We start from the raw sequence: 17,289 nt of genomic DNA on the forward strand, positions 1-17,289 counted from the left end.
TGTTTGACAGTCACAGGCATCTATAAACACAGCCTTTATACTGGGAAATGTCAGGCATCTTTGCAGTTGCTAGTGCCACCACCTCTGCATTTCATTTAAGCAGAATGAACCCATGCCAATGAACTAAGCTTAACCATACATCTGTATGAAATGCCTTGGTTTAGCATAGGGAAAGGCACCTTCATGGTTGGCTTTACAGTGAGCCTGGAGAGAAAAACTAGCACAGTTAGTAAGCAAGCCCCTCCTTCAGTTTACTTACTATACAAAAACCTTGCTTTTGAGCAATAGAGAAAGAAAAAACTCGATTCTCTTTGTTCGTTCTCTCATTGCCTGCTGCGCTGCTCCCTCGCCTGGGGCAGTTCCACGGCCTCACCCTGCCGGATGCTGCGCTCCGTGTGGCCAGGGAGGCGCTGCCTACGTGCCCAGGGTGCCCGGTGCCGGCGGGGGCCCCGGCGCTGACAGACCGTGATCCCCCCGAGCAAGTGTGCAGCGCTGGCTCGCCCGCTCCTCGCTGCCTCCAGTTACATCGCTGGCAGGAGCCCGCGGCTCTCGGCTTCGCTTTCCAGGGTTATTTTTGGCCGGGGCCGCCGCATGCAGATGGCAGCGAGCCCCGGGCGCCTTGCCGGGCGGCGCGGCGCCGGCGGGGCCCCCGGCGGGGCGGGCGGGGAAGGGGCGGCGCGGCCCCCGAGCCCGCCCCGGCTCCCCCGCCGCGCCGGGGCCGCCCGGGAGCGCCTCTGGGCTCCGCACGGCCGGCTCGGCAGCGTGCGCCGGGGCCGCCGCTGGCCAGCGCAGCCGCCATGGACCGGACCCCCATCCCCGTGCTCACCGTGCAGACGGCGCCCTACGAGGACCAGCGCCCCACGGGCGGAGGGGGCCTGCGGCGGCCCACGGCGCTCTTCGAGGGCCAGCGCAACTACCTGCCCAACTTCGTGCAGAGCCTCCTCTCCTCCGTGGACCTCCGCGACCGGCAGGGCTGCACCATGGTGGTGGGCAGCGACGGCAGGTACTTCAGCAAGACCGCCATCGAGATCGTCGTTCAGATGGCCGCGGCCAACGGGGTAAGCTGTGCCCTCGCCCTTCCCGCCGCCCCGCGGGTGCTCCTGCTCCCCGTCCCTGGCAGCGGCACCCGCGCCCTGCCCGCCGGTGCCATCTCCCGGAGAGCGCCCGGGGCACGGATAAAGGCGGAGGAGCCGCCTGGGGCTGTGTGCCAGCGCTGCGCGCCGCCCGTGCCGCGGCCAGCCCCGCACCTGCCCCGTGCGGCGGCCCCGGGCTGCGCCGCCCGGCCTGGGACAGGCGCTGGCTCCATCGGCGGGGTGGCAACCGCTGGAGACTGCCGGCCGTGCCCTGCTGTTTCGCCCCTTCTCTTAGAAGGAGGAAGGCATGGGAGCTGAAACATAGGGGCACTCTGCAGGAGAAAATGTAGCAGAGTTAAAACTAAGTACGCGGGAAACAAAGGTATCGAACAAGCACCTGCTGCTCAGGATGTTTTAGAGGAAAATGGTACTGTTGAAGGAAGAGGAATTCAGCATTTTGCCCGCAGCCTTGGGAAAAGAACAGTTCTCTCCTCTTGGTCACTTGCTAACAAATTATAAAATGCAGGAGGACACCAGTGGCAGAAACCTCTGGTCAGACGGGATACAAATTTTTTGGTGCAGTTTTGAATGTAGGAAAGAACCCACGAAGAGAACTTTTGTCTTTTGCTAGAAGAAGAGAGAACTTATCTCTTCTGCGCATGTGGAGAAGAGATATTTCTGTATATACACATTCATGTGTGGATGTGTATGGACAGAAAGCTGGAAACACTACATAATCCAGGCTTGAAGTTCCTACTTCAAAGCAGAGTTGAGACTGCTATCTCTTGTTATGATGCCTAGACTGATCCTCTAGGTTTGGCAGAAGGAGTGATATAATTCTGTAGGGTTTTTTTTTAATAGGGATTTTTTATTCAAAAGGCATTCCTTTCAAAAGTTCTTTCAATTTTGGAGTTAATCTCCATATGTGCTTGAATTTTCCCTGCTGATTTGCTGTCACATACAAGACCAACCAGCCTTGTATGAATAATGAGTATTTTAAATTTACTTAAAAAGTATGTTCTCAGCATGGTGATAATATCAAGCAGATGTTCAGCGATGCCTAAAGATTTCAGAGACTATGTTACATACTGTCTACCTAGTGCAAAATCACTGTTATATAGGGACTTGTGAGAGGCCAGGGTTTATGTGGCCAGGGGTGTGGGAGGGCTCTGTTGTAAATGGGGACAGTGGTGAGACCAGCACAGCGGTTCCATCTGCAGTGTTAGGGGAGGGAGCGTGCAGGGAGTGAGTGCAGGGCAGAGGAGGGGACTGGTGTGTGGGAGTTGCAAGGAAGGTGGGAAGCACATGGAGGAGTGCTGCTCCCTAGCCCCATTGCCCTTGTGGCCCAGTGGAGACAGTGTCATGGGTGGAATTGCACCTGTTGGCCAGGTGGGGTAAGGTGCAGCAACAGCTGAAGCAAGAGCTGCCCTGCAGAGGCTGAGGGCCTCACATGCTAGTAGGAACTACAGGAATGGGTTTCAGTGCTGAGTGGCCGCAAGAACTGAGGTGCTGAAGAAATTTGGGATTTAGAGGAGCAGGGGCTTCTCGTCCAAGTTATGCTGACTAATTTTTCCTGTCAGCCTGCCTCCTTCCTACTGCTTCTGTCACATTCCTCATCGTGCTGGAATATCTTTCTGACCTCAGGAAATTTCCAGTTTGAGATGATTCTGACACCTTGCTGTAATAATGCTCTTTCCCCTTTCTTAGTTACTGCAAGTTTCTTAGAAACACAGTTTCTCCCTAGTGCTTTCTGAAGCCAAACCCCTAACACTTCTGCTCACAGTTCTCACAAATACCTGAATTCATATATGATTCTCTTGCTAATGACACAGTCCTCGGAAATTCAGCAGCCTAGCTGGTAGGGAGCTATTGAAAAGGCTTCCCATTTCCATGTTCTAATGCTCTGTTCCCTCTTTAACATCTTCACCCTGGTCATCTTCACCTCTGTTTCTCTCAAGTACAATGTAAATGCATAAGTTTCACATTTACTTCATTAGTACTAGTTGTATGTTTTATTTTTTGGCTGTTAAGATACACCTGCTGGGAAAATATCTAAATCTCCTTGATAGCATTGTTTAGTGCTGTGCTATATAAATAGGGGCAGAGGAAGAGACTCATGTGAGCAAAGATCTGTCGCTTTGGATGAGGTTAATGTCATGAGAAAGCGTGTAGCTGGTATCACAGGGAAAGAAGTGAATTGATGTGGGCTGGATCAGATGAAACGTGGGGAAGGCTTGAAAGGTGCACTGAAAATGTTCAGCTGCCCTGAGTGCCAGCAGTGCTGATAAACTGAACTTTAATCTCCTTGCTGGAAGACACATACTGAGAGCCATGGCTAGTTGTGCTGGCTGAGTACAAAAATAAAGGCGATTTTCTATTATCATCTGTAAATGGATTGCCCTTTAGAGTTGCTAGGTTCCTCTTGTTCTAACTTGGTGACTCATCCCACATTCCCCGTGTGCTAACAGCCTAGCACGGTTGGCATGGGCTCCAGTACAAGGAATGAGATGTGGTCCCCTGCTCAGTCAGCTGCCAGTGCTTGGCCTGCCTTCTACTCCTCCTTGGTGCTGCTGGCTCATGCCCTCCAGCTCCAGGCTGCAGGTGCATGCACCACTGCTGCAGCCTGCACAGCTACAGGCTGGCCCGTGCTCTGCAGCTGCCATGTGCCACCAACTGCTGATCAGAGCTGAGGGTGACCAGCCAGGGTTACCCTCAGTGGGCACACAGCTGGGATGGTAGCAAACACTGCTGGGTAAGGGATGCGTGTCATGGGAAGGTGGGGGACTGTGAGGAAGGGCAGACAGAGGGCCTGTACCATTCTGGGTTGCAACAATCAGTTTGACAAAGTAGAGGTGGTAGGAGAGTATTTGAGGGTCTATTTCCCTTTTCACCTGTGTCGTGGCAGTAGCAGTGCAATACAATTCCTCTATGTATGATGGAAATATTCCATTAGACCAACTGGATGGGGTGTCTAATTTTTAATGGAAGGTTTAGGATACGTTTAAACAAGAAGCTGTTATTTGTCACTCTCAGTGGTGGATCAGAAGGCAGTGTCGTTACTCTGAATGTGGAAAGTCATGACAACATGCTAGAGAGACTGCAGGGTATTGCTAGTAATGCTGCAGAAGTGTGAGATGGCATAGTTGAGTTTTCTGGTTGTCTCCTATGTAATACCATGTTAGTTTCATTTTCCATGGCCTTTCATGCAAATCTTCCCTCCCTCCCTGGGTCTGTGTGATATTTATTTGCTTCTACACTGAGTGTAGGGTTCATATTCCTGAATTTTACTATAGTATCCTAAAGATATTAGTAAAATACAGGAAGGCACAACCCAAAGGATATAATGTACTTGCTTCATGTTCTTTGAAGTAAAATTGGCTGAGGCATGTGAGAGATTACTGGGAAAAATAATTTTAAAAAACATTAAGTGACTCCATAGTAATCAGCCGAATTGTCTGAAAAGGCACAGCTGCAAGTGGTAATATTGCATAAAAATGTTCCTGTAAAGTACTTGTTAGTGTACTTTATTCTTTCAGCTGTAACTGTTTGCTGAGAATCTTTGTTTCTGCTGTTGTTACTAAAGTACAGGAACAAAATAGAGTGTGGCATAGGGATGCAGTAATAGAAGAGATATTACATGCCTGTGATCTTGTAGCCATGCAAGGTTTTGAATTCCAGAGATAATCTTTCCATGCTATGAAATTGTCCAAGATTTTCAGAAGGATATTACTGGAACTTTAATTGTGACCCAGTATGTGGGTACAGTTTGGTAACCGTTTTAGTTCAGATTGTGAGAAGTCTGTAAAAACAGGTATTAATTAAATTAATTAAAGAAATAATTTAATGCTAGTTTAGCATTTGATTCAAAATGAAGAGTTTCTAAGAAGATGACTTTGTGCATTCCTGCCACCAAAATTAAAACAGCAAAGGAAGATGGATAGCACATTTATACCTCTAAGGTCTGCACTGTCCTGAGGGAGTTTTGTAGAAGCACTGATGGCCTTAATAAAACGTGAAACCTTATTGTAGTCCCTGCAGATAAAATACTATTGTATCATTTATGTAATTTGATTTGTAGGATCCTCAATTTAAAATGCTAAATATTGCAATATTTCTATAGTACAGAAATTAGCATAATAAATAATATTTCAAAGTAGTATAGAAATAGTAGCCTCATTACAAGTGCTTAAGGCCAATCAAATTACTCATATTTATATTAATATTTGGCATCCAGAAAAATGGGAAAACTGGTTTATGCGACATCTGCTGAATGGGAAGAAATTAAATATAGCAGAGATAGTCATAGGTAATTTGTGCATTCTGAATAATTTAAGGATTCTGCTAAGTTTGAAAAATACAGTTATGTGCATGAGGACAAAAACTTAAAACTCACTACTTTAGATTTAGAAATACCAAAACCATGTTTGTGACAAGCCTGCATGCAAGTGTAAATATGTTTATACTTGAGTACCTCCAGATAGATTCAGATTGTTGTTTTCAAGCATTTTGTAAAACATTATTGCTGTCATATTCCTTTTGTTTACTCATACACAATACTGTTTTAAGAGCTGGCAACCCTTTCTGACAGCTGTATTTGGAAGATTGAGTCATTGCTCTAGCTTTCTACATGCTTCATAGTTTAAAAAAAGGGAGGAACAATATTCAAAACAAACAATTTCAAGGTTTTAAAAATAATATTTTTCTTTCCACGGTAATATTTTGTTTCTTTCTTAACGTATTAGCTCTCCTGTTTTCTAGCAACATTCCATAGGCTTCAGAATTATCTGCAAAAACTCTGAAAAGAGAAGCAGGTAGACAAACAATTATTCTTTCATCAGAGCTTGAGGTAGAAATCTCAGAAGAGTGCATTTTCTGCACGTTTTTTAAAATTCAAAAGCAGATCCTGTGGTTCTTACTGAAAGAGAAACGGTTAGACATAGTTTGTGATTGGTGAGAATTACCAAAAAAGTAATTTATGGTAGAAGTTGATAAGTTCTTTGTAGTCTTTATTTTTGAAATCAAAATACTGTACAAAACCATCTTAAATAATAATCTCCTAGTCCTTTGCTCTTCTGAAATTATTTGAACTCACACTTTTAAGTAACCATTAAGGTCCTGTTGTGAGTGCCCAGAAGAAGGTCATCGGTATACGAAGGAACAGCTCCATATGGACAGGAGGCAGGTAGTGACACCTCCTGTGCTGTTGCTTTGCTGAACAGACTGTGGAGCTGTCAAATCTCCTTCAAATTAGAGAATGAACTCTGAAGTTCAGTCTGCTTTCAGATGGGGAGTGGAAGGGATTTGGTGTTCTGCCTTTTCCCTCTGCCGACCCTAACAGCCCTGCCCCTTCCCAAACTACTGCTCAGTAGTGGTGGTGGTGATGATAGGGGTTTATTTGATTTTTTAAAATATTGATGTTATTAAGAAAGTCCAGACTTCAACAATATCCTTTCAAGCTCCTTCTGCAGCTGCCTCAATTCTCATCTGTAACACTTAACCTCTCCTTCTACCCTTGCTTTTTTGCATCTTCCTTTTGCGTTCCCCAGCATTTGGAACTCTCTTGTATTTCTTTGTAAATACATTTCTTGTTGGCTCCTAGGTTATTTATGTTAAACTGAAACTGTAGTATCTGCGTAGGGGATGAAGGCATGGTTTTGAAATTGGAACCTTGCAGTGGAACTGCATATAATACCAAGCACATTGAGTCAGTGTTTAATAACACCGCCTGAAAGGGTTTTTTTTTTAATTTTAAGAATGGTGGGAACTTCCCCTGCTCAGCTGTGCCCTGGGAAACTATTCATTTGGAATAGCCAAAGAGCCATTGATAGCTGAAGGAGGAGCAATGCTTTCTGTGGGGCAGGACATCCAAGGCTGTCATGCAATGGAAATGTAACTACAAGATTCTGTAGGTCCTAATGCGGAGCGGTACTTGTGATTACACGGAAAGGCTGCTCTGTGAAAGGCAATTTGCTTTCTATTCTCTTTCTGTTAAACTCCCAGCCCTGCAAATGCATCCACGGGGTCAGCCCTAAACTGTATTAATATCTGAGAGGATTTGCTGACTTGTGGGGTTGCCTGGCAAGTTTTGGTAGCAGGATGATAGCCTAGTGTTGTGCTTGGGAGCTTTGCAAATCCTTGTCACTGCTGTTTGCTTGCTGTACTGTCACATCCAGGCCACTGGGGTTAAATGTGCCAGGTTACAGTATTTTTTGTCAGTGCTCCAGGTTAGCATGCAACCATCTCATGGATATTTCTCTGCAAAAGAGTATGTTCTGTACCAAGACTTTACCATTTCTATCCTGTATATATATTCCTATTGTGTTGTGTTTATATACTAATTTTCAAAAATGTAGTACTGCTCAGACTACTTTGGCTTGTTTTTCCCATGTAGATTGGCAGATTGGTTATTGGACAGAATGGGATCTTATCCACACCTGCTGTTTCATGTATCATCCGAAAGATCAAAGCCGCTGGTGGAATTGTCCTAACAGCTAGCCACAGTCCTGGGGGACCTGGAGGAGAATTTGGAGTCAAGTTTGAAGTTTCCAATGGAGGTATGATTTTTTTAAAAAAAAGACACTACATTGCATCTTGGTATCCTGGAAATGGCTTGTGAGGATGATTAGCTGTCTGTAATTATGTGGTTTTTATTTACTCTCTTAAAACTGTGAAGGATGTAGGCATCTCTTTTCCTTTAAATAATATGAGTGTACTTGTGTACATGGGTCTGAAAAATAAGCATTAAGTGTTCATTGAAGCCTTTGGAGTAGCTGTAAGATTTCTATAAATAACTTGCTGTCTGGTTTTTGCAGTCATTTATGTAGGCATCCAGATTACTGTAACGATTCTGATCCTTTTATAAAGATGCCTATGAGGGCGTTCTGTTTTCTTCATATTTCTGTGTTGCTCATGTTGGCATTTACTTTAAAGCGTGTAATTTCAGAAGTACTGTAAGCAGTGTGACTCATTGTCTTGTGTGGAAGAAAGCACACGAGAAACTTCTTATGTTTACCCAGGAAGTAACTTATCCAGGTAGGGAGTTGTACCATTTTACCACTGCAATTCCAACAATGAATGAGGGAATTTTTGTGTATAGATAAAGTCTTGTTTTCCGAAATTGACATCTAACACATTATGTTGTTACGGGTTCTAATTTACCTGTATATGTTATAGGTTCTGTATGGTTTACATTACAGATTTGTGTACACTTATATAACATTATGTGAGGTTGCTGACACCTTGTATATCTCACACATGTAGAGTGCTTCCCATCTGAAAAAAAAAATGAACTGAAAGTGCTTAAATAATGTTTCTTTCCCTATTTTGAAGGTGGGAGAACTTGAGATGGGGGGCTTTCTCCCTTCTCTCTTGTCTAATTGAAAAATATGCAGGGTTAAATGAGTGTGATTTTATAAACAGAATAGGCTTGAATCCCAGAGGGATTACAGGGACTATGTCAGGTCAGCCAGTAGGAAAGCCAGGGTCACAGCACACATATACCAGAGCTGAACCATTAGATGAATTAGCACTCTATGAACTTTAAAACACCACGTGCATCTAAAATCTGCTTGATAAATGGGTAACAGTTGGAGTCTAGTGTGCTTTGCCTTAAAGAGAATTCAATAAGACTAGTAAGCTTTATGTATGAAACAGTCCTCAAACACACGTCACAAGGTTTAATTATTTATGTTAATCAGCTGGGCCATAATGAAAAGTAGTTGGTTTAAGTTCCAGCTGAGAAAATGTGGGTTAAGTATTAGGCAAGGTGTTTGAACTTGAAGACAGTGTTTAAGCACAGCAACAAGCTCCTAGGAAAGGTTATTGTTACTCTATGTTCTTGCTCAGTCTATTTTGCAGATCCACGTCAAGCAGAAGTGGCTTGTCTCTGTAGCTGTAGAAGACAATGTAGAGTGACCTGTGGGATCTCCTTAGGTGGAAATATCAGTAGACAATACATCCATCTATCAAGGAAGATCTGTAGCTAATGACATCCTCACCCTTTGGATGGGTTTGGATTAGATAAGTAATATTCAATTTTGGAAGCTAAATGAATGGAGACAAGTAAGAAGTCATTTTGGAAGCTAAATGAAGAGTTTAGTGGCTGGTTTTTATTGTAGTGATTTGGGCCATCTGGTGCACTGCATCTGAGATGGAAGACACCACTTTACATGGCAATGCACTGCATATAGCAGCATTGCAAGACAAATGGAAAGTTCGTACTGAAAAAGCCTTCAAAGACATTTAGGATGAGGAGAGAGAACACAACAGAGGGAATAAAACATATAATTTTTAGAGTAGAAGTGTAGCTTTAATATAAGCTGTGCAGGGTCAGATAAGCCGGAAAGGGACTTACTGCAATTCATACTCAGTTGCAGCTCGGACTCAACCTTTTCACTGCATATGGCATAGTTCATCTAGTAATTTTCACATCAGACTGGCAGCTTTAATTTATTTGACAGTAAATCTTTGAAAATAAAGCCATCTTTCAGGCTGTAGCAGTCAAAGTAACTCAAAAGATGTGTTTTCTGTTTCTGAATGACATAACCAATCCAGGTCGTAATTGCTAATTGTTAAGCAATTAAGGCATTTTGAATTCCAACAAAGATAAGTTTCATTCAGGTAGTGGAGGAAATCTGTAACACAGCACCACTGTTAAATGGGTAAGATTTCTAAAAACGGTATTTTTTTCTAATGAGATAATGCGGAACACCAAGCTATCTGATCTTCACAGGTGTGCATTTGCAGAAAGTCTATGAAACACCAGAATGTGCTGCCGAAGAGCAGGCTTTCCTTTGATAGCTATGTTGAGATTCCTTGCAGAGTGAAAAAAGGCAGTCCTTGACCAATAAGCCCAAACAAATAGGACTGTGGTTACCTCATCTTTCTTGCCCCTGGATAACTTACTCTATGTCAATCAAAATGTTGTGAGTAATGCAGTGTATTTCCATGTTTTATTTTTTTGAAAAATGTTTTAAACCTGTGTTGTAGGGAAAGAACAGACTTTATTTACTGCAGTACTTTGTTTTTTTTATTCCATAGTAACTCAAATATATTCAGAAAAATGTTTGCTATAGCACTCATTTTTAAAATAGGAAATCTTCATTTAAAAGAAATGACCCATCACATTATTTTCTGTTATAGGACCTGCTCCAGATATAGTTTCAGAAAAAATCTATCAAATCAGCAAAACCTTGGAGGAATATGCAATTTGTCCTGATCTCAGAGTGGATTTATCACGCCTAGGAAGACAAGAATTTGATCTGGAGAACAAATTCAAACCTTTCCGAGGTATCCATGTGTGCTTTTACTCATGCTAAATCCATTGAGTGTAAATATTAGTATTACTGCAGAATTATAATGGGTAATTATATAAGCAGAACTTCAGTTCTTCGAGATACCTTACTAAAAGTTACCAAGATAAGAGACTGTAAAGAATCATAAAATGGTTTGTGGTGGAAAGTACCTTCAGAATCATCTTGTTCCAGCTGTGCTGTCATGGGCTGGGAGACCTTTCATTAGACCAGGTTGCTCAGAGTCCCATCCAACCTTGCCTTGAACACGTCCAGGTATGGGGCGTCCATCAGCTTCTTTGGGCAACCTCTTCAAGTACATCACAACCCTCACAGTAAAGAATTTTTTCCTAAAGTCTAATCTAAATCCCTTCTCCTCCACTTTAAAACCCTTCCCCCTTGTCATAACATGGTTTGCCAGTTTCAAAATTCTCAGCTGCCTTTTCGGTACTGGAAGGCAGCGGTAAGTCTCTTCAGAACCTCTCCATGCTGAACAATCCCAGATCTCTCAGCCTGTCCTCTTAGGAGTGGTTCTCCATCCCTCTGATCATCTTTGTGGCACTCCCTTGGGCTTGCTCCAACAGCTCCATGTCTTTCTGGTACTGAGAACCCCAGAGCTGATGCAGCCCTGCAGGTGGGGTCTCAGCAGAGCAGAGCAGAGGGCCAGAATCCCCTCCCTGCCCTGCTGCCCACCCTGCTCTGGATGCAGCCCAGGACACGTGTGGCTCTCTGGGCTGTGGGTCATGCCCAGCTTTTCATTCCCAAGAGCCCTCAAGTCCTTCTCTGCAGGGCTGCTCTTGGTGAGTTCTTCTCCCAGTCTGTGCCTGTGTCTGGAACTGCCCTGACCCAGGTGCAGCGCTTGCTGCTTGGACTTGTGCAATCTCAGGAGATTCTCACAAATCCACTTCTCAAGCTTGTTCCTTTCCTTCTTCTGTTATGTCAGCTGCACCGCTCAGCTTTGTCATCTGCAAACCTGCTGAAGGATCACTCAGTGTCACTGCTGATGTCATTGGTGAAGTTATTGAAGGGTAGTGACTAGTCCCAAGACCAAGAGCCTTGAGGGAACTCGCTCCTCACTGGTCTCCACCTGGACATAGAGTCATTGACCACAACAATCTGGCTGTGTCCACCCAGCAAACTGCTTTTCCATTGAATAGTCCATCCATCAGATCAGATGTCATCAGATGTCTCTGCAATTCAGAGATATTGGATGTGATGCCATGTGGTACAGTGTCAAAAACCTTTAAGAAGGCTAGATAGATGACGCTGGTCTATCATATATCATCTGAAAGATCAAAGCAGCTGCTGGAAGTATTCTAACAGCTAGCCACAGTCCCAGGAAACCTGGAGGAGGGATTGCAGTGAAGTTTGAGGTTGCCAATGGGGGTAGAGTTTGGGGTTTTTTTAATAAAGCAAAAGGTCTCATCAAGAGACTCCCCATGTCAGGTGGCAAACCACAGAGCCCTATGTTGATCTGCTCCTTGATTTTCACCCACAGGGTCTCAGTGTGTTTATGGCTGTTTATCAGAGGCAGCTCTTGACAATCTGACCCTTCTTTAACATTGAGCACAACACCTCCCACCCCTCCTGTCTGTCTGAAAAGACCCAGCCTGTCTCTTCTGAAAGGCTTGCAGCCCTCAGCTGCAGTGCTCCAGTCATGAACCTCATGTCCCATGTTTCTGGGATTGCAGTTAGGTTGTAGTTTTCTAAATGCACCATGGTTTCCAGCTCCTTTTGCTTGTCTCCAATGCTGTGTGCATAGGTAAGTGTTATGTTTGTTTTGCATTTCAGGACTCTGAGTTACAGACTTTTAAGTGCATTTGGCCTCCTCTTTCAGCCAAATATCTTTGCTAAATGTATGCTTGCTAGTAGTTAAACACAAAACACAAACTTTTTGGTCTAGGAATGGCTTCCTTATTGAAGACTAATTGATAAAAGAGTAAGTGAGACTCTCAGTTTATTAATTTTTGTTCACACTGTGTGAAAAGTTATGGGATTTCTAAATCAAGCGACTCCAAAAGTAAAGGGATTGCTTAAGCACGTCTTTAATTTTAGACATAGTGAATACTTTTATGCTTACAATTGATTTAAAATTATTTAACAAAGCTGTTTTCTTGAAGGAGTCAAAAACAAATGTAGGGGTCCTGATAAGTATTTCAAAATTAGTGTATATTTCATATATTTCAAATACTGTAAAACTCTATGCAGCCTCAAGAACTTTCTGCTTTCCTGATGCCCTAAAATTAAAGCCATTTTGTTTTTCACTCAAACTTCAAATTTTGAGACAATTTACATTTTGAGAAATAAAATTTTTCATTTAAAAAAAGTCTTTAAATTTGGATTTCACTGGGGTATTTTATTTTATTGTAAAGAACATGTTTGGCTTTTTTAGGCAAACAAAAAGAGACACTCCTCTCCCCCAAATATGTATAAAAGTGCATACAAATTTTTGCAGGTTTTCTGTATGTTTTTCTAAGAAAAAAAAATCATTTTCCAATCACATCTTCTAAGAATACATCAACCTGAGATAGTAGAGCTATCAGGGAACTCTACTGAAGCAATGCAATTGGCTTATAAGTGCATGAAAAAATACAGTTTACACAGATTTCAGTGCAGATTGAAGGTGCAGAAAGAATGAAAATAATTGAAAAATTAATTCAAGATACTCTCTTATGTATTTGAAACTTCTGCTTTTTTGTCAATTGTATGAACTAACTTCTGTGAATCAAGGCTACAAGAATCCAACCCTCTGTGAATCAAGAGGTGCTGGAACAATGGAGGTTGGGTTTGGCCGGAGTTAAAATAATTTCTAGACTTTAATCCTTCATGTGCTTTATATTCACATGTGTGAATATAAATATTCATGTATTGAATGTAAATTCATATATTTACATTCATGTAAATATATGAATTTATATATAAAGCTTCACCAGAGTTGCCACATTTGTTCAATTGTGTAAAGCTTAGGGCTTACTAAAATGCTGTTAGGAACGGGGCATAGAAGACCAATAATATAGTCCTGGTAAGTGTTTAAAACTTTCAGCATATAGCACAGAATTGACTCTTTTTCAAGTAGGTTTCACAGATAATTTTTCAGCCTTGAGAACCTTTTTTTTGTTTCTTCAAGCATATTGTCACAATCTATTATAAGTGTTTTTCTCAGGCTCAAAAAATGTCTCTCATTTTCATGTTACTCTAAAGAAGAGCATTAGTGTGAGGTCAGTGTTTCTGTGCAAAATTGGATGAGATTCTAAGTAATAATTTAACTTACAAGTAAGATATTTCAAGATACTAATTTAACCAGATGAAAAGACATTTGTATTACATATGCTTTTAAATTTAATCAGGAAAAGTAATTAACTCCAAGATGACTGAGAAGCATGGCTTTTGACAGTTGTTTGGTTGCTACTTTCATTATGACAGACTTATTTTCATTAATTCATTTTTGTTTAATGTTTTACATCCAAAAGAACTAGAAAAACTGTAGTGCTCTCCTTTTAAGAATTTAAATTTCAAGTTATCAAGAACTTAGCAAAAACACCGATGAGCGTTTGCTTTCCTAAATCAATGAGATCTACAATGCAAAAGTATAGTTTGTTATCCACCTACAACAAACTGAACACAGGTATTCCTGGTACCAGAAGTTAGAAAATAGATTGCATGTCTCTCTTGAAGGAATCATGCAGATAGATACTTCTGTCAGGTAGAAGTTGAGTGGTGTCAACTTGCCGTGAACATCCTTTTCCTCTGAAAATAAACCTATTTAGCTTGCAAAGTTTTTCAGTGGCTTAATGAATGATCTATTAAGAGTTTACTTTGATGTAAGGTACACTCGTGAATGTCTTCAGTGAAATAGGAGCTGTCAACTTACATTATCTCTAGAGTCTGTTGGCAGGCAAAACTGTTGATCTTTTCAAGGCTTAAAGCAAGGCTTAAAGCTTGATAATAGCCACACTGAAGGCAGAGGGAGCCTTAGACTCTTCCTCTTTTCAAAGCAAAGCTGTGTGATGTGGGATTGTGTGGCCTGATTTTAGTTCTGTTGGGTGGAAGAGATCTGGAAGAAATAACTTCACTTGGGTGAACTGTAGTCACTTTTTTGGTGTGATTTTTCTAGTGGAAATTGTGGATTCCGTGGAAATCTACCTCAATCTCCTTCGAAGTATTTTTGACTTCAATGCCATCAGAAATTTGCTGACTGGACCCAATCAGATTAAAATAAGGATTGATGCCATGAATGGAGGTATGGACTTAAGTACTATTGGGACAGAATTTCAGTAGGTACACTGAAATAACTTCCCAATATAAGTTGTACACTGCAGTGGTTTCCCAATAACATACAGCATATAAATGTTGGACTTTTATGTAGTAGAAGCTAAGGGTAATAAGGAAGGATTTGAACCTTATACTAACAACAAAGGCAGGCTTAGTTACGGGTTATATTTCTTACCAGGCAAAGAGATTTATCTTACTTGATAAATAAGTAAGGACATATGTGTCCAATAAAAGTTTTCTTTCTGCATTGGAAGCAAGCAGGGCGAGGTAATCTTGCCGTGACAGGGTGATGAAGTGTACTGTAGTGTCCAGTGACTGAAGAGGTTACAAGGCAGTCTCTACTAAGAAGAAATTATAAATGGTATAAAACTAGTAAAGTCTGAATAAATAAATTAAAGAGTTAGCTCAGACCTCTGTCTCACTAATGTTAAAAGTGAGCAAATTTCAGAGTACTGTGGATAAGTTGTAAGTGTCATAGAAGACAGCAAAGGGATCAATGATGTACTGATATTAAAAAATTATAAGCTGTATCACTTGGGGAAACACAAACCAGGATAAGATCTATTTTAGGCTACATTATGAATATATAAATAAGGATTGCTGCAGATAATGAGTTGAAGGATAGGAGTGTGAGTAAGACTGTTCAGCATTATTTTATGGAAAACAGATTATGTCAAGCGAACCAGGTTTCATTCTTTGTAATGGGATTACAAAAACAGACCCATAAAAGGAGCTGGACAGACTTAGAAAACTTCTGTAAAGCATTTTATCTAGTACAGTGTGATAGCTCTGAACACGCAGTTTTGCCAGACTGTGTCAAAAAGGCAGATGCTGTCCTTTAGTAGTGCAGAGGGAGCAGTGAGGAAGGCACTGCCCCTTGTCGTGTACTATACTGGAGAGATGTTACTTAAATACCTTGGAGCTCTCATGTTCAGAAGTTTTACATGTTGTCAAAAAGATGCATAATCTGTTTAGGGTTAGAAAAACTGATGCATCACAAACATTTTAAAGGACTTAGCTTGTTTACTTTATTTGCAAGGTGGCAGAGAATTGGCTTTATGACCTTGCATTTTGGTGGAGAGATGGGTATCAACAATTTAAAGAACATGTAGATTAAGTGTATATAAGTGGAATGTATTTTTATAGCTGTACATGCTGGTAGTTTAACATTGGCAGAAAAAAGAGTAATTTGATAGGCGTCCACTTTAGATAACAATCTGAATCATGGTATAGTTTATGGAATTAACATCTACATTTTCATGAAAAGAGGTTTCACTCACACAGTTTTACCTCAGGTCTCTGCTGCTCCAATTAGCAAGATTTAGGAGTATGGTAGGAGAAAGACAGAGCAGTCACCCATGCATTTTTTACCTCTGAGTGACCTGTTCACACCTGCATCAGGGATGCAGAGTGCTCAGGTAGTGACCTTTCAGTCACCAAATGCAGGTAATAATTATGGTATGTAACAGCATGAGGTTTTAGTTGGTCATATCTTTAACAAAACAAAGAAGTATTTTGGAGTTAGTTTCGAGACAATTTTAGTTTATTCTCTGCATGGTAGCAACTAAAATGTAGTAAAATTCTTTAGTGGACAAATCTATTGCAATTTTCACATGAATTGGAATCTTAAGGTAAGTGTATTTCCCATAGGTATTCACCTAGTGTTAACTTTCCTTGCTATTATGTGTTATTTAAACACATAGAATGGTGGGTTTTTATTATTTATTTTAGTGAGAAAAACTCCTTTATGTGTATGATAATTTCTTTACTTAATAATCTGTAAAAAAACCTCTGTGTCTTTCACCATTTTGATTTTCATGTAAATAGACTATTTTCGTACTGATTAGTTGTTTTCTTTAAGGACAATCACATATTCCTCTGTGAAATAATAGTTTGGGGGTTGTTGCAAGGACAGATGCATAGAATTGCTGAAATTATATTTTGTATGCAATGTCCACAGTGCTGTGAAAAATCTGAATGTCAAGCATATGCTTTTGTGACTGCATGGCAGATTTCTGTTTTCACAGTTATGGGACCCTATGTGAGAAGAATCTTGTGTGATGAATTGGGAGCTCCTGCAAATTCTGCCGTCAACTGTATTCCACTGGAGGATTTTGGTGGACAGCCTCCTGATCCAAATTTAACATATGCAACTGCCTTGCTGGAGGCTATGAAAGGTGGCGAGTATGGATTTGGAGCAGCTTTTGATGCTGATGGAGTAAGTATTTAGATCTGTCCTGAGGTTCCACCGTAGTTGTTAATTTGTCTGGGGTCAGATATGGGATGTGTAAGTATAATTTATCTGGTTTTCAGTAACCCATTGAAGCTGAAAGTGGTATTACTTTCAGGTACAGATGGTAACATTTGCAACCCATAAATCAGACACATATGTTGTAGTTTTTCTCTGCAGATGACTGAAAATCAAGCAGAATTTGAAGGCAGGATGAGAATTATTTAAGTATCAGGCTGGTTTTGTCTTGTGCTGGTGTAACATTTTTTTCCTTGGTTAGGAGCACGCAGCAAATAGATTATACAGACTTGTCACAGTAAACAGGAATAACATTAGGTCCTTTTTGGTTAGCATCATGAATTAAGGGCTTTTTAGCTAAACAAAGCACTGAGTCATAACCTCTGCTTATTCTAATTTTTTAATG

General features: G+C 41.4%; 1 protein-coding gene across 1 annotated transcript in view; it reads left to right on the top strand.

Moving 5' to 3' along the window:
* The first annotated feature begins 761 nt into the window (after positions 1 to 761).
* The window catches only part of PGM5 (phosphoglucomutase 5), a 68,519-nt gene continuing 51,991 nt past the window's right edge, over positions 762 to 17,289 (top strand). The window contains exons 1-5 of the mRNA XM_058823525.1: positions 762 to 1,058; positions 7,465 to 7,627; positions 10,215 to 10,361; positions 14,478 to 14,603; positions 16,663 to 16,853. Coding sequence (XP_058679508.1) covers positions 798 to 1,058; positions 7,465 to 7,627; positions 10,215 to 10,361; positions 14,478 to 14,603; positions 16,663 to 16,853 — 888 coding nt within the window. The 5' untranslated portion in view covers positions 762 to 797. The remainder of the gene's footprint in view (positions 1,059 to 7,464; positions 7,628 to 10,214; positions 10,362 to 14,477; positions 14,604 to 16,662; positions 16,854 to 17,289) is intronic.

This window comes from Ammospiza caudacuta, chromosome Z (genome assembly GCF_027887145.1).
Source record: "Ammospiza caudacuta isolate bAmmCau1 chromosome Z, bAmmCau1.pri, whole genome shotgun sequence".
Lineage (NCBI taxonomy): Eukaryota > Metazoa > Chordata > Aves > Passeriformes > Passerellidae > Ammospiza > Ammospiza caudacuta.